Raw genomic sequence first — 22751 nt, forward strand, 5'->3', positions numbered from 1 at the left:
AGCGGCATTCCTGCACTGGACCCTTCATCGTTCTTGCGTGGTGCTGGTCAAACAGAAGCGCAATCTCTCATCTTCAATTATCGACGTGCAAAGTCGCCTCCCCTACCAAGTCGGCAACCTACACCGTCGTTGTCCGAAAGACATACACCAGTTTTCGGCGAGTTGAGTGTCCCATATAAGGACGAAGACTCCTATTCAACACGTCCATCGTCTGTCGTCGGCCAATCAGACGACCACCTGATGCATAATGCTGCAGGTATGGGACGCTCAGACAGCTATCAGGACTTGGGTGTGTCTTGCGACCTTGGTATTGTAACAATAGCCTGAACTTCCTAGAATACGCAGAACCATTGGATGAGAACTCAAAGCTTGCCGGAGACCGCGCATCTCCGTTTCAGAAGGCTCTTGGGATGAACACGGGGAAGTACCCTATGGATCAGCGGATCGAGGACAAGAAGCGGGGCATCGGGCGGCAAAAGTATCCTGTAATTGGTGAGCACACGACTATCATCCCATCAGCGAGGCATTTATCGTCCTAGTATGGGCCCTGACAATTATCATGATTGGCGTTTTCATCAATGAGCTAGTGGTGAACAGCAGAGCACAAGGTACCCCGGTATCCTTCAAGGTTTGTGAATAGTCCGTGAACACCATATTTATTACTGACCCCCGCTCAGCCAGTCGTAAACCCCATGCTTGGGCCGTCAGAAAGTGCATTGATCAATTTAGGTGCTCGTTTCCCACCATGCATGAAAGTTGTTCAAGGACTCCCTTTAACCACTCAAATGGCTTGTAAGATAAGCTTGTCCTACATCCTAACGTCCCTTACTGATCCATCTTGACGACTAGGTCTCAATGATACCGCAAACCCGCCAGATCGGCTTTGTTCGATCGAGGACGTATGTGGTTTTGGTGGCTTCCATGGCGGTGAGCCCAATCAGTGGTTCAGGTAAGCAAGCTGTGGTCGCAGTAGTTCAGGGTCAAAATTTCGTGATTCAGATTCATCACTGCCGTGTTCCTGCATGCGGGATTCATCCATATCATCCTCAACATGCTCGCCCAGCTGACAATATCCGCTCAAGTTGGTGGTCTTTCTAATTCAATTACTTGCTCTTATGCCCCTCCAGATAGAGCGTGAAATGGGTTCCGCTGGTTTTTTTATAACTTATTTCGCGGCTGGGATCTTTGGGTAAATCCTTCTTACTTTATTCTTATGCACACCGACGTATGATGTAGTAACGTGTTGGGCGGTAATTTTTCACTGGTCGGCGCACCTTCACTAGGCGCCAGTGGTGCCATCTTTGGTACAGTCGCGGTAAGCTTCAGAACCTGTTTACACCTTTTACCTTTCGATCACCTCGCAACTTAGGTTACATGGGTGGATCTTTTTGCTCACTGGCAATATCAATACCGACCTGGTAGAAAGGTGATGACTGTCAGCTTCGTGCTTATTTCGTTCTTATGTTTTTCCGTAGCTCGCCATCATGACAGTGGAACTGCTATTCGGTATTGCTCTTGGGTATATACCTTGTACGTGTATACTCATCTAGTCTTGAATACCATTGCTAACTTTTTCTCGATAGATGTGGATAACTTTGGCAAGTGAATGTTTCCCTCGCCCCTCAACTCAACTCATAAAGCATTTCAGCTCACCTGGGAGGCTTGTGCATGGGTCTTCTCGTTGGCACAACCCTGTACCCCGTAATCAGTCCAACGAAACGCCATAAGCTCATCATGTGGGCTTTCCGGCTGGCGGCCATACCATTGGCAATCGTCCTTTTCGTTGTCCTGATTCGGAACTTCTATACTTCAGATCCATATGCAGGTTCGTGTTTGTTGTGATCACGAAGACATAATGGCTGATGGTTCCTTAGCGTGCTCGGGCTGCAGGTACCTGTCATGTATACCTACCGCTTCTAACAATCATTGTCAAGGTACAGGTGTGTACTTTCTACTATAAGTCATTGTTCGATTAATTGGTGATTTGAATTGGATAGGCTTTAGCACTACTACGACCACTGGCGGGTCGAGTATTTAAATGTACACCTTCCGATCTCATACTAGGACATTAACTTCGTGCACTGCATCATCACTTTATGACCAATGGACAATAAGACTACGCTGATAATTTGGCCCACTCCCCAGTGATGACTATGAGCACCTGGATATTGCACATTGTATCATGTATTCACAAATGTGACAATTAATAACAATCATTTCGCGAGGGGAACAGGGCAACGTATACCTAATACTACCTATACGTACAATGCGTTTCAAATGGAGTAAGTCAGTCAAGCATCGGGTTTGCCGCGGCGTTCTGCAATTCATCGACACAAGTGATGATCACAAACTGTTCGAAGTCTCCCCCAAGGCTTACGTTGGGGTTAAAAACTTTGCCAGTATAATTAATCATCCTACTCTTGGCTCCAAGCGCTGAAGAATAACAACATCACTGTACCGCCACACGCAGCAGACTCTCACCATCCTCTCATGTCTTCGTCTAAAAGACTGTTCTCGCTCAACCCCTCATTTCACCACTATCTAGCATTGTCTATCGGAGTATTTGCCATATTGGCAGGGATACTACATTATATCATTTCTGGTTAGTGCATTCATCCCTCGCACATTTCGGCTTTGCGCCTAACGGGCTCGCTTGCAGGCCGAGCAGATCCACTGCATTGCAATTCCTTGCTTACTAGAGGCACCTGGTTGGATGAGAACCACCGCAACTGGCAACCCGAGGGTATGTTGTCTGTTGCTCAGGCTTCCATTGCCGTGCTCACCCTTGAACCAATAATCAGGTTGTATGCTACACGCATACCAATCAAAGGATACCGCGCCTTGCCTTGCTTCTAAACGCGTCGTTTTTGTTGGTGACTCCGTAACGCGCTCGTTATATTTTCATTTCATGCGTATTGTCGATCCGAAGCTCCCAAACACTCCTCCTGATGACGACCACAAGCATTCGAACTATTCGTTCACTTCAGATTCGGTAACAACACTGGATTTTTTCTGGGATCCGTATTTGAATACATCAAGCACTCTTTCTCTCGTTCATGGTCACCTGCCTTCTCTTGGCGTCGATGACCGTCCTGCTATGCTTGTCCTAGGCTCGGGCCTATGGTACTTGCGTTATGCCACTACAGGTGGCCTCCCTGCCTGGGAAGCGAATATAGAGAGTCTTTTGGAATCTGTCTCTGCAGCACAGAGGAAGCCGGCAGATGAGGTGGTGATTCTCCCTGTGGAGGATATCGTATCTTCAAAACTCTCTCCCGAACGTGCCGAAACCATGCACTCCTCAGATGTAGATGCAATGAACTCGGACCTCCACCATCGCATTAATCCACCACCACCTGCTATCTATTCCATATTCTCGAGCTCTCCCACGGCTTTACCCGTTTCTTTACCGCTTGTTTTCAATAAGATGCTTGACGACGCCAGCACACAAGATGGACTCCATTTCTCGGACGACATCGTGAAAGCACATGCCAATATCCTCCTTAATTTGCGCTGCAATAATTTGTGGCCAAAGACGTCCCCTTTTGACAAGACATGTTGCCGTGCTTATCCGTTGCCGTCGTTCTTGCAACTTGCTATCATAATAGCTGTTGTGGTGTACGGACCAATCGTGTGGTACCTTGCGTGTAAGCATGTTTTTTTCTTGGGAAACATACACCTGATCATTATTCAGACACTCGAAATCCGACCAAAGGTATCTCCTTCGCAGGCGAATATAGGCCAGCTGTTATCTTTGGTTTTTCCATAGGCCTGATGTTTATCGCTGATCGAACTGGCTTCTGGCTGAAAGAACAAAAACAATTCAACCCGTGGACTTTTGGGTTTCTCGTGCTATGTCCTCTCGCGGCGGGCCTGGCAACGGTGAGGCGTGCCGAAAAAGATATGGGTTTCCTAAACCGCGATCAAACAGATGAATGGAAGGGCTGGATGCAAGGTTTGTCACCACGACATTAATGTTCATATATTCTCACTCTTGTCCCAGTCGCAATCCTTATATATCATTACTTGGGGGCATCGAAGATTTCTGGAATTTACAATCCTATTCGCGTGCTAGTCGCGGCATATTTGTTCATGACTGGTTATGGTCACACGACCTTTTATATCAAGAAAGCCGACTTTGGCTTCCTGCGTATTGCTCAGGTGAGCGTCAAATCTGAGCATGCCTTGTAACGGCGCCATTCAATAACATCGAATTGATCGTAGGTATTGGTTCGTCTAAATCTTCTAGTGGTAATCCTGGTATACACCATGGACGTCAATTACCTTTCGTACTATTTCCCTCCCCTCGTATCGATGTGGTATCTCATCGTGTACGGGACGATGGCGATAGGCTCGCAATATAACGATCGCATGCCATTTCTCTTATCGAAGATTGCGATCTCGATGGGCATGCTCACATGGTTCATGACTGAGACGTGGATGCTGGATGCCGTATTCACGTTCCTGGAGCGGATATTCAGCATCCATTGGTCTGCCCGTGAATGGAGTTTCCGGGTAACTCTTGACCTATGGGTCGTGTATTTCGGGATGCTTCTGGCAATTGCTGTAATAAAGATCCAAGCATATCGACTCACCGACCATCACCTTTGGCCCATGGCGGTGAAAGCGGCTGTTGGGACTTCTATTTTTATCCTGTTGTGGTTCTTCGCGTTTGAACTTATGCAGGAAAGCAAGTTCACCTATAACGCATGGCATCGATATATATCATTCTTGCCCATTGTAGCATTCATCATTCTCAGGAACGCAAGTTCCTCCCTTCGTTCATGCAGCTCTCGGGCTTTCGCTTTTATCGGCAGATGTTCTTTGGAGGCGTTCATTATCCAGTATCACCTGTGGCTCGCGGGTGACACGAAGGGTGTTCTTGTCCTTCTCCCTGGAACACGCTGGCGCCCAATAAACTTCGTCATCTCCACAATTATGTTCATCTACATCTCCGATCATGTTGCCCATGCCACAGGAGAGCTTACAACGTGGATATGCGGAAACAAGGAAACTTCACTTCCCACTTCAACTCGCAACGTCACCCGCCACACGACATCATCAGGTTCCAGTGCAGAATCTGTTCCCCTCACCACCGACATCCACACGAGTAAGGATGGCGACAGTCATCCCATAAAACCCGATTCACCCGTGCGACCCACAAGACGATGGGTGGATAGATTAGCTGATGGCGCATCGCCACAGCGTTCCCCAGGCTACAAGGTGTGGTATAAAGGATCGGGTTGGAGACCCGGAGTAAAAGCCAAGCTAATGATGTGGATGGGAGCGATGTGGTTGGCTAACTCTTTGTGGACATCGACATAGCATGATTCATACTTATTTACTGAACACTAAAACTTTTTGGAGCTTACGATAGATACAACAACTTCATTATATCTTCGAAGTGGATGTGATACAAAATCATTTGGATTGCAAATAAATTAATGTCTACGACTACTGATCGTGCCTGCCATGTATCAGAAATGGACAATAATTGACGGCCTGAAAGAAAGAATCAGCATCGAATGATTGCAGGGATAACATCGTAAAGTCAGTATTAGCATGGATGCTCATCAACACTCGTCCTTTAGACAAGGTCAGGGCTTGACTTCTATTTTGTTCGATCATTCGAGAAGGGGGATGGTTATGATACTCACGGCTCATCAATAATTACGAACGTTGTTGTAAGATCGGTGAACTGCAAAAGATTGGTGAGCATTACAATGCAAATAAACTGAGCATCATAGACAAGGCTCAGAAATTTGGGTATATACGAAAAAATTCATTAGCTCTATGAGCTTCGAAGTAGCGATTCGTTTGTATCGTCACCACGAGATGAGGCTCAAGAAGTTAGTGCTTACCTTGATTGAAATGATTGTAAGGAGGGAGAGAACAAAAGAAAGTCTCCAGAAAAAAAAGCAGGCGCTTTAATATAAATGTCACGTGCAGTTTGTTAAGGGCTGGTCAAAGTGATCGCTTGCATTCGCGCGTGGCTGCATTGTGGCTCGAAGGACTTGTATCCTCTACCATTCTTTCAACAACAACAAAACCATGGCAAATCTTGTCCATCCCCCGCTCGATTTCTTGCACAACCCAGCCACTCATCCACCGTCCTGCTTGGGTTTTGGTTTTGGCCTTTCAGTAAACTCCGGAGCTAGTTGGCAGTCTACAATGACCATGGGACATACGCAACCTGCTGCTTTCCAGCAATTAGCCTCTAGCATGAACCTGCCTACTTCTGCGCATCGCTCACAGAAAAGGAGACATGAATTCGACGATGAAACAGAAAGTTCCAGTCGACATGGCGCCCGGGACGTAGCTATGGACCGAAGTCCAACGCCAGAACGCCCTAAGCGTGCGGCACCTAAGCGAGCAAAGATCACCTCCGCTAGCAACTCAAAAGATGAAAAAGGCGGAAAAGAAAACAATTCAGTGGGTTCAGATAATGACGTTGACGTCGGCGTTCTCCTTGGTATGCTGTTTTAGTTGCTGATCATGTCCTGGTGAATCTAACCTGCTTTAATTAGCGAGTTTACCACCACAATCACTACTTCCTCTGCTTAATTCCATGCTTAGTGCTCAGCCATCACTTAAATCTCTTATACTACCTCTGATACCCCGTCCAACGCTGGATACAGCTATACAAGCTCTGGAGCAATCAGCTCGAAAACTTCGGGAAGCATATCCCTATTCCAATTCTTCATTTGCGCCAGGACCATCATCGACGACTTCTTTTGGTTTTGGATCCGGGATCACAAACTATAGAACATCCGTCAGCAGCCTGCCGTCTGGCTTCACACGTTTCGGCCAGCAGAGCTCAGCAAGCCCACCTGATGGTGGCATGCGAGAATCATACATCCTATCACGTCTGCGACCGGCTATACACGAGTTCGTGTCCGCCTCCATGTCATATGTGCCATATTTTTCGTATGCATCACCTTCATTACCGTTGCACGTTGGTTCTGGCGCTTCGTCACAGTCACTCTCTGCAGCCCTTCAGCTGCAACATAAAGATAGGTCTCATCCGTCAGAGACTTTTCTGTTTCTTTCGGCCCTCAGCAACCATATCCTTTCTCAGCCGTCCCTGACACAATCATCTCTCGCCCCTCTGTTACTGCCCCGACTGATTCAGGAATGGCGAGCCTGGATAGATCGGATAGATGAGGTCGTGAATCAACAAGGGGGGATGTTCGGAGTGGACACCGTCAGAAGTTGGGAAAAGGGTTTGGATGAGTTTGCCGAGGCGAAAGGTCCGGAGGGATGGCAGGACATGCGAAAGGTGCGAGATCAGTGGGTGGGCAAAGTCGGCTGGCTGGTGGGTAGGAATGTTCTACACCTAATGGAAGAGGAACTCTGATAATGGAATTCATTTTTCCTGTTCGATCCTGAGCGGAGTCATTGGATTATAGTTTACTGATAGTTCATAGGTTTTTTTTCTGGCAGCACATCTCATCGCTCGTCACGTATTTAGTCATGATCGATTCTTATGCTCGCAGTTTGTATAACTATATGGAAAGTGCATACCTGTTTCAAATTCTTCATACCATAGCATGTCTTTTCCTTGAGACGCCTCACAGTTCCGGCGATTTCCAAACACCCGAATCTCTGGAGTTTAGAATCTAGATACTTCGGTTCGGTCAGTGGATGACTTTCCGCAGCAGATGTTGATTTAAACCTTAAAAGTCGGAGTGTCGTCTTGCAATCTAGAAATGCTTTCCAAACCTGCAGACCAATTGTATTTAGATATTGTCAGTGATGAGATGTAAGCAACGGTTACAACATGAGTTTGAAAAGCTCATTTAGGCATTTTGAACATGTTTTGAGCACCATTTGAATCTAGGGCCTACCCCCCTTCTAGATATCACTGGTGTTTTTGACATGCGGACTTGAAAAACACTGACGTTTGACGGCTGCACGAGGACTTTATAACCACGTTCTAAACGCTGCGGGAAATCTATTTCCGAGTTGGAAAGCACTGCATGATCAGAAGTAACAGATCGCCGGCTGAAATAAAATTTCAGCGTTAGCGTTTTGATGACACGATGCTCATGACCTATGGCACCAATGTCGGTTGGGCTCGAGAGAACACCGACCTTGCTGCTAGTCTTCTAGTGCGTGGGCTCGATCGACACACGCTGTTGCCCCAGTTTCCTTCCTTGATCGTCATCTCTGGGGTGTCCCCGGTTCAAGTGATAAGAAGCTTGACAAGGAAATGCGGGGATTTTTTCTAGCAAGACTGTGACACCCACTGTCCCTGCAGAGTAAATTTGGGCCCTGCATCATCATTCTAGGAACATGGTCTACGATAGAGTGGACCAACCCTGCTGTGAAAATAGTATATAAGCTCGATGTAAGCTTTCAACTTGATCGCACTGAATTGATGCTTCTATGAAATGCACATGCGCGACGGAAGTATGAATCGTCAGAAATGCAGCGTTTTTCTGGAATAGTAGTAACGAACATTCCAGGCTGACCTTGGCCTTGAAATGTAAACGCGAGACTCGTGCAGACCTTGGAAGTCTTGAAGTGATACTTCGAATGGTTCTATTAGTAACGGGAGAGCATTTGTTACTATTTGGTTTAGAACCTTGTCCATCAAGCCTCAGATCAGCATCCGGAATCAGAAATATTGTTCAAGGTAGAAGAAGACTGCAAGTGCCAGTCTCCCAAAGCTTGCCTTGCAAGTAAGTCGGAAAAAATGTGTAAGAGTCGGAAACGATATTGACCAGTGTGTAGTTGCGAGCTCATGCATGCTTCATCATGCATCCCACCTGCTTAAATGTTCATATATTCCGCCAGACGCCACGTCTTCATTCTCTGCAATTTTGCAGTCAGCTGCAGCTCGTGCTTGGACACGACATGCCGAATACCATGGCTCTCTTCTGCCCGACAAGAGGCCTGCTGGGATGTCTAGAAAATCGCGTTCTGACGAATTGTTCCTGCGGCAACCTCAGACACCACGTCGAGGTCAGTATGTCATACCCATAGATCCCAATTCCATCTCTGTAAGGGAGGCTTTGTGGAAGGATCCAGGTCGTGCAGAGCCAGTGTATATTCCAAATCCTCCCTCTGAACCCGCTACCTTCGTCAGTACCCACTCCCTCACCGCCGCGCCGATACCTCACCTACCGACTCCCACCTCTTGTGAGATGTTCTATCAAAATCTTCTGGACATGCATAATTACTCGCACGCATCACTCACTGCACTCGTCAACTATCATTTCTCAAACCCTCGGAACACGCGTCTCCTTCGTTCAACTCGTTCCTTCAATTTCTTGGTTTCTCTTGCGTTGAGACAAGCGGCTTTTGGTACTGCGGCGCGTCTTCTCAATGCCATGAAAGCCGAGTCGGTCCGCCCAAATCTCGAAACGTGGAAATTAACTGTCAGGTGGTTGGTACGGACTGGAAGATGGGACGAGGCTTTGGGGCGTGTTGAACGTATTATGAGAAGAGAGCAGTGGCCAGAAGAATTGGGCTTACGATCTGGGCATCAGGGCGGACTACCATTACCTTTGTGGATGGAGTTTTTTGGTTCTCTGAAACGCGGTGCTCTGCGACGGTGGGTTAAAATTCCGCAACAGCGAGGTGAACCTGGATGGAAGTCTGCGAACTTCAGACACGTGGTCTTGCGACCATCCACGGTCTCTGGCCCAATGCAGGTTGCCCGCTATCGTTCTCTTATGAACATGTTTCCACTTGTTGCCTCGCCCGAATATTCTCAGCTGCCACCAAGGGCCGTCTTTTTCATCGCGGAGGCCATGATTCAGTTGGGAAACCGCGTCAAGGCGCTCGAATCTACTTCGTTGTACTTCCAAACGCTCCCCAGGAGACTCAACCGCAGACAGCAACACGCAGTGTTGGATATCATTCACCTACACATCAGGGCCGTAACTGAGAAATCAGGACTCGCTCGACATTTTGCCCAACGTCGTGTCATCTCCCATTTACTTTCGGCTCATCCTGGGATCCGACCATCGTCAAAAACTCTATTTTTAACCCTTGCAAGTCTCCGGTCTTGCAAGCGGTGCGGGACTGTCGCTATGAAGTGCCTCAAAACCTTTCGCACGCGGTGGGGCCCGCGCACAGAATCCAGCGTTGTCAGGCGGCGGATCGCTAGTCTCTCCATCAAAGAAGGACGTCTTGATATCGCCGCGGTCATGCTCGAATCTGAGCGAACACTTTACTTGCAGAAGCAATTATGGCGAACGCAACGGGACATTACGGGAGGGCCATCCCCTCGGGCTTTTACTAGGTTACTCAGACGGCCAACTGGAAAGATTTTTCATGGAAGGGGAGTCGAGAATTGGAAATGGCAGGCATTGAAGAGGAAGCTTTCCAAGCTGAAGCAAAGAAGAGTCGAGGGTTGTGCAGTGACGTACCGAGTAACTTAGCCAGTCGTTGTAGATTTATTTGGAACTCCGAGGCGAAGTCAATGCACCCATACATAGAGATCATAAAGCCCACTAGCGAACTGGCATAAAACGAATTGACATAAGACGAGTGTATAGTAGGATTAACAGCATCTAAATACGAAATACTCCTGCGGGAAGAATGTCATGTAGGTGTAACGAATAGTAATCGGCATGGAAATTGTTCAGAGATAGCAACGCGAGAATGTGCTAGGAGGAAGGCATGAAGGCCAATTTCCAATGGCAATTGCCCCTTCCCATTCAGACGAAACAGTCCGATACAAGTCGAGTGCAGCGCGCGCATTCTCAACCTACGGGGGTATATGTCACTTCGTACAGGACTGTCATGATTGTAGGAACTCACTGGGTGAAGCTGGCCATCTTGACATCGACGGCACATCAAATGCCACATAAGAGTCTGGAGGCCGATCACCTGATTAGGGGACCGAAGCGCGTTTCGAAAAGGCTGATATAGAGCAACATCTCGAGTAGCTACTGCGGGATGTGGAATTCCTAGAACTGGGGAAGACGTCAATAAGTGACGGCCGGGGGTATTGAACAAAAGCTGTGCTTGCCGGAGAGATCGTTCCACAAACTGTGGCCGACAAGTACCTTGCCCTTGATAAGGTCAGCAACATGCTGTTGAACTTGGGTGAAGGCAGGCGTGTCGGCTAATGTGACAGGTAGCGTGAATACCAGAAAAATGACACTGCACCCTTGAACTCACGAGAAAGGAGGTGAGAAGATTCTATACCGGTGGTTGCAGTTCTGTAGTCGCTGACTTGCATCGTAGGTGATACGTATGTATCAAGTATAACTTGTCCCTTGTAATCTACGATAGAGACGCGTCTGAAATGTCAGTGTTATAGACGAGCAGGCCATGAAGAATCGACATGACGAACGCGAGCATTGCGGTGGTTCCACCAGGACCAACGCCAACATTCGTGCAAGATAAAGCGAGTATTTTGTCGCTGGATGGGACAGGGTACTTGGCAGCCATCTTGGTGAGATGGACCACTCGCCCCTACCGTTATATCCTTCAAGACATAAGGATCGAGATCCATGTCGTAGACTTCATCAAGAAGGAATAGGTTAGCTCGACACAAGGTGCGTTCAAGCATGACCCGTCCTTGATTGATGTAAAAGCCCGAAGGTGGGCACGTAACATTAATGTGAGCTACGACCTGACCATTAAAATAATAACGATCTACGGCAGGAAGGAAGAGCTTAGCCTTGTGGAGATCTGATTTCGAGTTAAGATTCATCCTGACTGGAAGTGAGATGAAATTAATGCGAGGTACCTGGAAAAAAAAACACATAAGGGTCCTAGTGACGATTTTTCATGTACCAGATAACAACTTACGTCTGTAGACTATTGACTGGGACCGAGTATCATAGTACGACACTGGCATCAGGCTGAACAACAAGGAATTCCTGTCCAGATCTGCAAGTATGTTTAAGTTGCTACTTACCATCTTAGAAGACTCTCGGTTATCACCGACGGGGTTGTAAATATCCACCGAGTCAGTACTTGCAAATAATGTTCGCTCACCAAAAATGCCGGTTATTCAGTACTATGGAAGGTTTGCCCGTGTTGTCAATGTATCAGAAGAATCCACGTTTGTAGTTGCGGGATGTGGATGAGTGATCGCGCGCGTCAAATCAGCGTCCCTGATCAGGTCGCCTGATTATCGACGCAGGGATTTACATAAATCGGCTGAGGCAAGCGGTATCATCGGAAATTCATCATGATACAGCGTCGAGAGAGGTATTCAGCTCCAAGGCCTTTCCGTACTACGTAGCAACGGCCATGGTTTCGATTTCGACGGTATAGTTACCTATTATTCTTCGACAGGCCAGAAGGGGGGGGCGAAGACACACGTGCAGCATGGGGGATTCGATATCAATAAAAAAAGAACGCATCAGCCAAACTTCGTCGCCCAACAAAGTGATATTTACTTGATAGCGCCGAATGTCTAATTGCCTAGTATAATTGCAATAAGCGCGATACTAGGTGTGTATGGGCTCATTTCACTTGCCTGAAAGTGTTGTGTGAACTTTGAGGCAATGAAACCCTCGCCTTTGAAACGCGGTGCACCCCTTAACCCCTGTGAAGCTTGATGTCGGGACGGCGTTCAAGTCCCCAGTGGAGTCCACTTATTTCTCCGAGTCGAAGGGCTCATTCCATAACGCCCATCTGCCGATTAAAATGATACTAGGAAGTACGTCAACCCGAGCAACCTAGTCACCGAATAACAATATTTGCCTGGCTGTTTGCTGCGGGATCTTTTCCACTGCCACCGTCCAGACGTAAAGAAACACGACGAAAATTAAATTCAAGCACCGAAGCGAACTGACTTGGCACGGATTACAACATTGATAAACTAGAGTTGTGATAGAGTTGTGATAAGAACTTAAAGATTACGCGGTGTACATCGTGATGCGCATTCTAAAGGAGACACTAATCTCTGACATTTCACGCCAGAAGACTATCCCTTCCGAATCGGCACCCCACAGAAGTCGGCAATCACGCAAATGTCACAACGTGTCACATAGGCCGGTTTCAAGGTGAGCCAGCGCAAGTTCAGGCGCAAGGGAACAACTAATATTTACTATGTCTACTTAAGGGCGAGGGTAAAATCGAGGGGGATGCTAGCTAGGACCATGTTACATAGAGTGACATTTCTGCACGAACTCACCACTTTCAACTATTCTGCTTCAATAATTGTCTTTCAACCCCGTAATTAGAGAGAGAATGGCATTTACGATAAGAATTTTGTGTTCGAGTGTCGACTTCTGTGGCCGGAAGTAGACAAGCGCATGTGGAACTCAGTTAGGAAAATCTATGCTTCATTCGGCAACTTCCACATGCGAGCCAAATTGTGATGCCGAATGCTCGGCAAGAAATTGACCGGTGAATGTCCATATTTGACATAATATTTACACAAAACTAGTATAATGCTTCACTGGTACTATCCTCGATGCCATGGCAGAGCCAGAGAACAAAACAGACCAAGAACCAGTGCCCGAGCAGGAGAAACAATGTCGTATCTGCTTCGATGGTGAAGACGAGTCATTGGGAAGGCTTATTCGACCTTGTCTGTGTAGGGGTTCCATTAGCGTCAGTCACTGGTTCCCTCGAATGATTTCGAATCTCGATACACTGACATCGTTGAACGAGTATCTAGTATGTCCATATAGCTTGCCTGAAAAGGTGGAGGAGCTTGTCTTTCAGCAACAACTCTTTCTATCGCTGTCCACAGTGTCATTACCGCTATCTCTTTGCTCGGACCAAAGCAATTGGGTTGGCGACCAACCCGAGTGAGTGAAACCCTCCGTATAGCGAGATGATACTGACGCTCTTCCAGTCGTAGTTGGCATGATATCTTCCTTTTTGTTCACCATACTTGTCATGTGTTCGTCCTATGTTACAACGTATTTCATGAATTCCTTCGAGGATTATTCGCCCTACGAATCATCTTACTACTTCTTCATTTCACCGGTTGAAGTTGGCCACGATCTCATCCGTGCAGCATTACGAATACTCCGAGATCAAGACGCTTTCCCTCTGGAGGACAATGTTCCAAGACTAACGAGGACTAATCCGGCCCCGCTCCCATCTTCACCATCATTGTTGACGCGGTTTGTGCGCAGGTTCATTATCGGCCTCCCTATGATAGGTGCAGGGTCTATAGTTCACATGCTGCTGTCCTTGCCTTTCCTTGGGCCGGTCCATTGGATAGCTCGTTTCAGAGGGAATAGAAGCCGGAGGAGTAATTCAACAGACATAGCTGCGATGATAATCTTAGCTTTACTAGTTGTTGGGATTGCGAGGCAGGTGTTCCTTACACATATTGTATGTTTGCTTGACCATTACATCCAGGGCGTTATATGGGGCGTACAAGTTGACACGAAAGATCAGCGAACGTTTACTTCTGTATGCGGAAGATGTCATTCTAGAAGTCAATTGATTTACCGACATAGGTGTTATGAAAGTAGTAGGATTGTATGATGAGTAATACATAAGCCATCCCATGTGTTACCAGTTTCTTCTTAGCTGACGTTTGATTCCTTCATAAATTGCCTTCGTCTCCGCCTGATTGGCACCTAGTTCCGCCAAATACTGCCCAACAGCGAGATCTATTCTGCCAACAGGAAATTCTCCTCGGGGAACTGAGGATTGAGGGCGTTTTGCCTCCTCGAGCCAGTCGTTTAAAAGAATCGCAATATCAGCGGAGACGACTTGCACGCCACTTTGTGTGTTGAAAGGCGGTATCTGAGTTGCCAGAATTAGTTTCACTTGTGCGAAGTTCACAGATGGGACTAATTACCTGTGATTCATACATCTCATGGAGTACATCCCATACATCCGCGTAAGGAACACCGCACTGAACAAGCACCCGAGGAGTCCAACCGTTTGGTAATTGTGTTCTGTTTTTGAGAGCGAACTTGACCAACAACGACGCAATGTACTCTGAATTTATATCTTGAGCTGAGAAGATCTAGAATAAGTGCAGCCTGACTCACTCAAGGGGAAGGCACTCTCGGAGGGGTAAAATCGTTTCCCTAGTGGGACAACACTTGCGATGATGTGGTCAGCATTGGTTTGTGCATCCGCACCCTTCTCAATTGCTTAACGGGACGCAAGTCAGACAGGCGCCTACCCTTCGTACGACTGATTTACACACCGTCATCAAATATCCTATCCCATATGGGACGGACAACATGTTCATCGTGATGATCAGAAACATGTAAGATCAAGAGCTTCATGACCGGTAGATCGAATGGTTCCGCATAAACTTGATACAGCTAAAAATGTACATAAATAAAACAACGACTGAAATCTTTCATCGGGACATACCTCGGACATAGTCAACAAGGTCTTGCTGAGATACTTGATTTTCTCTCCGGCTTCACCAGGATCATTCATATGAGGTAAGAGGGCATTGTATACCTCAAGCTGTACTTGAGCAACGTCCAGTTTTTCTTCGAGGTTGGTAAGGAAAGAAATGGCAGTCTCATGCCTGCCACCGATGGTCACAGGATGAGACTTCGCATTGGCAACGGCCAGCGTCAGGTACTCGAGGCGTTTGTCCAACAGCAAGTCGGTACTGCATGTCTGATGAGATGTCGATTGAATAGAATAGACAGACATAATGCTCACTCGGACTCTGCTAGGACGGCAAGTATCTCTGCGGCGCGCAACGGCTGACCATCTTTCACGTAGAATTGCCACAAAAGTTGATACTTGGGCACCGTAATTGGTTCCCGCTTGAGGTGAGCTTCCAGGAATGGAGGCCGCATCTACAATCATCCCAGACTTATCAGCGAAGCCAAGATTGTTGAGCGCGATAAACTACGTACCGCCAAAAGCTCGTCGGCAAGACCCCGATTAATTAACCAGTCATATAACGTAGAGTGGAACATCTCGTCCTCGCTGGAGAATGCAAGGTCATAGGCATGACTGCGGATAGCTTCGGGGTCGTCAGCTGCGTTTGACGCCGACCCCTTTGTACTCTGTGAAGCTTGCTCTTCAAAAATGCTCAGAGAATGCAGGACAAGGTCGTAACACTTGAGTCGTTTGTCGCAATACTCCTTTCGGGTGTCACTCGGCGGACATGCTGCATACCAGTATTCGAGGCCCAGATTATCAGGGTCCAGTGCCTGGGCGCAACTCAATGGAAGTTCCACAGCTCCTGAGCGGGTATAAATATAGTCATCACTAAACAAAAACGTACCAACCTTTGGCATAACCGAGCTGCTGGTATTCACCACAGACCTCACGAATTTTGTCAAAGTCTAGCATCCGCGCTCCTTTGGTAAACAGTCTGGTGCAATAGAGTTAGAATCATGGACCCCACTTGGCATCTTCAATTTACCTTAGAGACTCGCCGAGCCAATTATGCCGCTCAGAGGGGTTTCGCGACTCCATAGCCTTACGGACGCTTTCACGAGCCTGATTTACTGTAAGGCGGATCATCAATGCAAGAAGCAACAACTACAACTGACCTTGTACAACATGACGTCGTCTGTGCTGCAAAACGAGCCACAACGTTGCTGTAGTACCTCACTGATCGTGTCCACCTGTGGAGAGTTTGTCATCGCAGTGAAACGGATTTACGAGAGATACGCACGCTAATCTGTTGACCGATCTGTTGGTCAATTACGACGTTAACCAATGCACGTGCAGCAGTGACGCCATTTTGCGAGGTTATAAGGTCCTCGAATGTCATGGAGGTAATCAACTTTTGCGTGTCAGGATCGCACCTATCAATCAGCTTGAGATCAGGACATTCACTGTTCATCAGAAACGCTTACTGGGCTATCAGTTCCCCCAGCCTGTAATCGTTCAACAGAAGTACGAAAGACATTGCCTCGATTGTCCTGGATAACAATGCTTGGAGCTGGGAAACAGAATTTTGCTCAGCCTAAGGAAAGATTAAGCAAGAGCATCACGATATGGAAGACGAATAACCTTCCAAGCTTCTTGCTCATTGCCAGACGATGACCGCGATACTGAATGCTCGCCAGGTGCAGAGTGAAATAGGTGAGGGTTTTTATCCAGAAACTCCTTCAATGCAAAGAGGTTTTTCTGCACAGTTACCAAAAGGTTATCCTCGAAGTTCGTCTGTTGCAAGCCGGAGGGGCTGCGCGTTTTCAGTATGAGAAGAGTCGGCCACGAGGATTTTGGATCTTACCCTGGCTTTGTTAACTTGTCTTTCCACAGTGACCGTACTAGCCGTGCAAAGTACATAGCAAAGCCCTCCCTTCGACCACTAAAGATGGCACTACCAGAACTGTCACCTGAAAGGTGTGTGAGTTCGAGTCTGATTAGAGAATACCCTGCTCACTTGTACCATAAGTCACTCGTTCTGTCCAGATTGGTCGCTCGCCAAAATCGTAAAACGCCTGCTTAGCAACGTTGGCAATATCGGGACTAATTGTGCAGAGCGTGCCACTTGTTGATGGCTCTCCGGCATCCAGGAAGGTATTCCCGCTTGCAAGACCAAGCAACATGGCACATGTCTGGTCTCTTCCAAAACTAGATAGAAGTGAGTTTTTGAGTGATGTACTAACAAATAAACCTACCTGTCTCTGAACTCGATTATTGGCTGCACCACTCCCTCAGTCTGGACTTCCTCTATGACCGCTTTGAGATAGTCCAAAGCTCGCCTTTTGATCAAAAATGTGAGACCAACATTCGTGAGGATCATGAACTGTCGTGAAGGCTCGGAGAATTGTGTTGCAAGTTCATTTGTGACCGGAGGTGAAGGAGCAACTGACGCAGGGGTCGATTCTCGGGGAACTGTCGCCATTGACCATGTCCGACCAGGGATGGCCAGCAAGGTGGCATATTCAGTTAAAGGAGGACGTTGATTTGCCCCAGCTCCATATGATGAGGGACCGTACATTGGTTGCTGAGATGGTTGTTGTTGCGATGGCGGATTTAGTTGCCCGAGCGAGCCAATTCGAGTGAGATCAGGAGCAGTGCAAAGCAAAAAGTCTGTCCCATCTGTATCACCAGGCTGAGCTGAGACCATAAGTCCGTCCAAATAACACGAATTTTCAAGTCCTGATACAATGAAGGGACGGGATGGAGGTTGTGGAGGTGAGTTTCGGGTGGAGCCATTGTAAGCAGGACGATGGTGACTAGATTGTTCGTCTGGATGCAATAGATTTGGAGGTGGAAGTCGTACATGAATGAGTTGCAGGGGTCGCACACTGCCCGCAGCGCTCGGGGTCGACGCATACGAAAAACTATATGCCGAAGTTGATGGAGAGAAGTATAAGCGTACACCGTTCATGGTGATGGCAATCAATTGAACCCCTGTCCGCGATTCACCAAGGTCCAGGACATGTAGAGCCACGATCTGGAAGTTTGAAGGGGTAAGAGCAGGAGAACCAGGTGCCTTCTCTTGCGCAGACTTGTAAAGGTTCGACATAGTTTGCACATGGTGCACAGCCTTCTCGCTGCTTGCCTGGTAGATAGTTATCGAGTTCCTGGCGGACAGGGTATAGAAGCAATTGCGTTTTAGATCCGAGACCACAGCAACAATACGGTCTGGGTGCAAGAGTCATTCATCGCAAGTCAAGGGCCAAAAAAACCACAGACCTTCTGACTTTGGTGAGGTGAACCTCGGGAACAGACTCTGCACACTTCCAACAGAGTGGTTGACTATATGCACCCGTTTCGAAAACCAAGATTCGCTCTGTTGATAGTGCAGTTCGTATAAACAGCCATCTTGACAACCACACATAAAAATGCGCCCGTCAGACATCCCCACAACTGAGGTCATTTCGATGTCAGTCGAAACTGTCATGTCTGTCGCATACATTTTGATTTCTTTGCGGGAGCGATTATTGGTACCAAGGACGGTGGACATCGACAACCCAATCAAAAGAACGGATATAGGGGTGCAAATGACCATGACGGACGTGATTTCGTCGACGAAGACACCAACTCTTGGTTTTACGACAGCAACATGCGTGATGACATCCGGTTGGTCGACAAAGGAGCTTATGTCTTGACTTTGGAAGGGTTGTATCAGTTTGGAAAGAAGCATAGAGGGCACACATACCCCTCGATATAATCCCAAAGAAATAACTTATGATCGATTGATATCCATACACGCTCAATTTCGGGTATTAGACCCATGTGTGAAGTAACGTTGGTAGCTATAAAGCTTTAGGCTAGTATCAGAGCCGAATTTGTTAGACTCACTGTTATAATACTGAAACAGTGCTTCAGGAATGCCTACAAGTTTCCTCTTCTGAAATGGTGCCCGGTAATCATCGGGAAAGACACTGTAGAGTGCTGACGACTGCCCACCAGCTGGCAAAGGAAGTTAGAGATGATGTGGATGTGCCAGAGGGTTCCCAACTTACGGGTTGTAAGCATGTCACCGATATCTGGTATTATTTGGGCATCCTTCATAAACTGGTCATGCAACACGCGACTTGCACTTTGAAGACCTGGAAGGTCAAGGGCAGAAGTCGGCCTTGCTTGGTTTTGGTTCTGACGAAATACTGATGGGGGTGTGCCTATACTTTGCTGCTGTCGATACGAAGTAGAGAAGGGGGGTAGTGCAGCCATTGCGGTGATGTTCCATGCAATGAGCAGTTCAACAAGTCCGAGAAACGCGTCAAGGAAACAAATCTCACAAAGCACGTGCCATCTTGCCTTATTTGCAGATAATAGGCTCACTGAGGAGGTCTCGTTTCACTTTAGTTCTTGCACACCATCATTGGTCGATGGATTTTCTGTCCATTAATCCGTCATCAGCTGCCTACTGGAGTCTAGGATAATATGTCGTATGTTGTTGTATGTCGTTGAAATTATAGTCAGTCTAACGATCAAGTGATTGATTTTGCGGGGCGATAGCCTGAGTCTCCCATAGGCAGGTTGTCAGGCGGTAATAATTGCACCCAAGCCAGACCACCTGATCATGTGCCATTGGATGTTCGCAATAGCCTTTCCCTATCGCGCCATCACACCATCCTTCAATTAGCGTGTGTAGGAAAGACTGCAATCACATCCCGGTACCTTGCCTGTTTGCTGCACTGCAAATGCTAGATCTTTAAAACCGCAATCCTTAGGGATAGTACCTTCAGCATATAAGTATGGTCCTGGGTGATCCAGTAGCTGTGCAATAAAGCTGGACATCTGATGCACTACGAAGTTAAGACGGTATAGGGACAATCACTGTCAGAGGCGATGATGGGCTGTAATTAGTTGCAGTGAAGGGCCATCAGTATTCATTCACACGTAGTCACTGGGCAAAATTCAGAATCTATTAGAGCTGAACGAAACAGGCGGTGAACAGACTGGGGTTGCCGTGACCACCTCGGACGCCGGAAATGGAGCCGGCAAGGCTTCCGCTTATAAGATAACAACAGCCTCATTCCGATACATCTTGTACTATGTATAATTGTACTGTCGCATCACTTTGTCATTTTCCCGTCCGGTTCGCTTTTTAAATCCCTTCTCTGGCGCTTTGTTCTTTTATCGTCTTTCTCTCCTACACTCAATTGGGCAGGTCCCACTTTTCTATCTTTGCCCACTTCCCGACACTATCTGATAGTATACCATGGGTGAATCTTGGTTTCAGAGCGAGTTTCTCAACCCGAGAAGGCTTGTTTTTAATGTCATATTCTACGGTGTCCAACTCACCCTTTTCGCTCTGGGTTGGTATTTACAAGTAAGCCTTATCCACCACACCAGATTCGACAATTACTCACTGTATATATAACAGGCTACCGACAATAAATTGGCTGCTCTCAATGGTTTGAAGTGGTCTGTCTGGACGTCGCGTGGTGCTGGTCTCACCCTTGCGTTTAATGCGGGACTGCTCCTGGTTCCCATGCTGCGCAATATCATTCGCGTTGTTCGCCCCAAGCTCGCGTGGCTCTTCCCCGCCGACGAGAACATCTGGTTCCATAGACAGGTCGCATACTCGATGGCGTTTTGGGCAATGGTCCATACTACAGCCCATTATGTCAACTTTTTCAACGTCGAACGCACTCGTGAGTGCTGGTCTGATTTTCAGACTTAGCGCTCGTTATTAATTTTTTTGCAGAGGTTCGTCCGGAGTATGCGTTGCAGATTCATTATACACAGGCTGGCGGTATAACTGGCCATTTCATGCTCCTGATCATGGTCCTCATGTATACCACTGCACACCACAAGATCCGCAACCAATGTTTCGAAGCTTTTTGGTACACTCATCACCTTGCTTTTTTCTTCTTCATTGGCCTCTATACCCACGCCACTGGCTGCTTCGTCCGTGATTCTACAAATCCGGACTACACTTACACTTTTCCCTTCTACTCTACGGAGCACTGTCTTGGCTACGAGAGCTGGAGGTTCACCATTTGGCCTGGTATTATTTATTTCAGCGAGAGGATGTATCGGGAGTATCGCGCTCGAAGGGCAACAAGGCTGTCCAAAGTTCTTGTTCATCCTAGTGGAGCCATGGAACTGCGGATTATCAAACCTAGTTTCAAGTATACGGCAGGCCAGTGGCTCTTCATTCAGGTCCCGGAAGTTTCCCGATGGCAGTGGCATCCCGTGCGTGACAAGTAGTTCGCCGCTTGGCTTTCATCTTTTTTTGACCGCCGCAAAAATATAGTTCACCATCACTTCTGCTCCAGAAGACCCCTATGTGTCCGTTCATATTCGCCAGGTCGGTGATTGGACTCACTCCCTAGGAGAGCGGCTTGGCTGCGGTCCATCTGTGGTTGCTGCAATGACAAAAGCCGCCATGAAGGGTGTTGAAAAAGATGAAACCGAGTATGGCGGTACTCGTGGTGAATATGTCGAGCTTGATCCCGCCACTCTTTCCCGCCCACTTCCTCAAGTTAGAATCGACGGGCCTTATGGCGCTCCTGCTGAGGATGTATTCGACAACGAGGTTGCTGTGCTAATTGGCGCTGGTATCGGTAAGAAACGACTTAGGACTTTGCGCTCACACTTGTTAATTACATTTATTTAGGTGTTACTCCCTTTGCGTCAATTCTCAAACATATCTGGTACCGTCAAAAGAAAGGCGATCTTGGTTCCCTCCGAAGGGTCGAATTTTTCTGGGTTTGTCGTGATGCGCCCTCGTTCGGCTGGTTTCAGAGCCTATTGCAAGAGGTCGAGGAAGCTCAAGTTGACCGTGAGTCATTTCAATATCTCCTCATCCAGGAAATATTCAGCTCAAATACGATATCAAGCAAATTTCCTCCACATCAACATCTACCTCACTCAAAAGATCGGTGAAGATATGCTCTGGAATATTGCTGTCAACGATGCTGGTGCCGATTATGATCCTCTCACACTGCTTCGCACTCGCACCATGTTCGGCCGCCCCGACTGGAAGAGCATCTACCGCAGGATCAGGGAAGCAATTGAGATCGGTCAGTACCTCCCTGGTAGCAGTGCACAATTGAAGACCAAAGTTGGCGTAAGTCTGGTGGATTCAGTCTTCTTTCTGATCATTCTCATGGTTGTTCTCGCAGACCTACTTCTGTGGTCCGGGTGTTCTCGCAAAATCTATCAAGGCAGCAACTCTCATGCACAGTAGCAATAATGTGGAGTTCACGTTTGCCAAGGTCTGTTTTCCTCCATTATTCATTCTTAATTCCAATGTTAAACATATGCATTCACAGGAGCACTTCTAAATTTTTGCTGTCATTCTAGGATCGCTGCTTTGGTCGTAATTGATGTTGTGAAGTTCGTTGTAGAAGAGTCTTGTGTAGTCAATTTGTAATGGTGCTATTTTGTCTGTAGTGTGTTTGAGAGTATGTATCTGAAACGTATGTTTTATCGGGTGGTTACAGGTGGTTACTCGTTGAACTGTATCG

The 22751-nt window shown here is 47.3% G+C and overlaps 8 protein-coding genes across 8 annotated transcripts; 6 read left to right on the top strand and 2 right to left on the bottom strand.

The window, feature by feature from the left end:
* Positions 1–410: 410 nt before the first annotated feature.
* BJ212DRAFT_1259879 (uncharacterized protein) lies at positions 411–1960 on the top strand (the record flags this gene model as incomplete). Its single annotated transcript, XM_041330062.1, has 11 exons — positions 411–492; positions 540–628; positions 678–792; positions 850–949; positions 1000–1081; positions 1128–1189; positions 1237–1315; positions 1370–1426; positions 1476–1549; positions 1641–1825; positions 1875–1960. 11 exons carry the CDS (start codon positions 411–413, stop codon positions 1958–1960), a joined length of 1011 nt encoding a protein of 336 aa, XP_041199105.1.
* A 530-nt stretch (positions 1961–2490) lies between these two features.
* BJ212DRAFT_1443884 (10 TM acyl transferase domain found in Cas1p-domain-containing protein) lies at positions 2491–5322 on the top strand (the record flags this gene model as incomplete). The annotated part of the gene is made up of 6 exons (XM_041337889.1): positions 2491–2602; positions 2660–2743; positions 2802–3644; positions 3692–3952; positions 4001–4158; positions 4222–5322. The coding sequence occupies 6 exons, from the start codon at positions 2491–2493 to the stop codon at positions 5320–5322; spliced, it is 2559 nt and encodes an 852-aa protein (XP_041199106.1).
* A 726-nt stretch (positions 5323–6048) lies between these two features.
* BJ212DRAFT_1259255 (uncharacterized protein) lies at positions 6049–7354 on the top strand (the record flags this gene model as incomplete). Its single annotated transcript, XM_041330005.1, has 2 exons — positions 6049–6469; positions 6525–7354. The coding sequence occupies 2 exons, from the start codon at positions 6049–6051 to the stop codon at positions 7352–7354; spliced, it is 1251 nt and encodes a 416-aa protein (XP_041199107.1).
* A 1219-nt stretch (positions 7355–8573) lies between these two features.
* BJ212DRAFT_1316545 (uncharacterized protein) lies at positions 8574–10450 on the top strand. Its single transcript, XM_041334211.1, has 2 exons — positions 8574–8725; positions 8797–10450. Exon 2 carries the CDS (start codon positions 8904–8906, stop codon positions 10386–10388), a length of 1485 nt encoding a protein of 494 aa, XP_041199108.1. The 5' UTR covers positions 8574–8725; positions 8797–8903; the 3' UTR covers positions 10389–10450.
* A 141-nt stretch (positions 10451–10591) lies between these two features.
* On the bottom strand, positions 10592–11406 carry BJ212DRAFT_1443887 (uncharacterized protein; the record flags this gene model as incomplete). The annotated part of the gene is made up of 5 exons (XM_041337890.1): positions 10592–10717; positions 10771–10925; positions 10982–11077; positions 11134–11255; positions 11309–11406. 5 exons carry the CDS (start codon positions 11404–11406, stop codon positions 10592–10594), a joined length of 597 nt encoding a protein of 198 aa, XP_041199109.1.
* Positions 11407–13392: 1986 nt separating this feature from the next.
* Positions 13393–14377, top strand: BJ212DRAFT_1259985 (uncharacterized protein; the record flags this gene model as incomplete). Its single annotated transcript, XM_041330073.1, has 4 exons — positions 13393–13527; positions 13595–13727; positions 13775–14246; positions 14290–14377. 4 exons carry the CDS (start codon positions 13393–13395, stop codon positions 14375–14377), a joined length of 828 nt encoding a protein of 275 aa, XP_041199110.1.
* Positions 14378–14445: 68 nt separating this feature from the next.
* BJ212DRAFT_1295193 (nucleoporin) lies at positions 14446–19500 on the bottom strand (the record flags this gene model as incomplete). Its single annotated transcript, XM_041332296.1, has 20 exons — positions 14446–14682; positions 14738–14898; positions 14934–15038; positions 15095–15215; positions 15268–15517; positions 15571–15710; positions 15771–16102; positions 16149–16234; positions 16286–16362; positions 16416–16490; positions 16541–16673; positions 16725–16834; positions 16882–17053; positions 17105–17210; positions 17258–17448; positions 17496–18468; positions 18520–18935; positions 18986–19082; positions 19129–19239; positions 19293–19500. The coding sequence occupies 20 exons, from the start codon at positions 19498–19500 to the stop codon at positions 14446–14448; spliced, it is 4101 nt and encodes a 1366-aa protein (XP_041199111.1).
* Positions 19501–20494: 994 nt separating this feature from the next.
* BJ212DRAFT_1475229 (ferric reductase NAD binding domain-containing protein) lies at positions 20495–22568 on the top strand (the record flags this gene model as incomplete). The annotated part of the gene is made up of 8 exons (XM_041339209.1): positions 20495–20605; positions 20660–20930; positions 20984–21474; positions 21536–21845; positions 21899–22063; positions 22122–22351; positions 22407–22499; positions 22557–22568. The coding sequence occupies 8 exons, from the start codon at positions 20495–20497 to the stop codon at positions 22566–22568; spliced, it is 1683 nt and encodes a 560-aa protein (XP_041199112.1).
* Between the last annotated feature and the right edge of the window lie 183 nt (positions 22569–22751).

This window comes from Suillus subaureus (assembly GCF_016647635.1).
Source record: "Suillus subaureus strain MN1 chromosome Unknown BJ212scaffold_2, whole genome shotgun sequence".
In the NCBI taxonomy this organism is placed as follows: domain Eukaryota; kingdom Fungi; phylum Basidiomycota; class Agaricomycetes; order Boletales; family Suillaceae; genus Suillus; species Suillus subaureus.

Coding starts and splice junctions, on each gene's coding strand:
- BJ212DRAFT_1316545 (XM_041334211.1), top strand. CDS start 8,904: ATGTCTAGAAAATCGCGTTCTGACGAATTGTTCCTGCGGCAACCTCAG.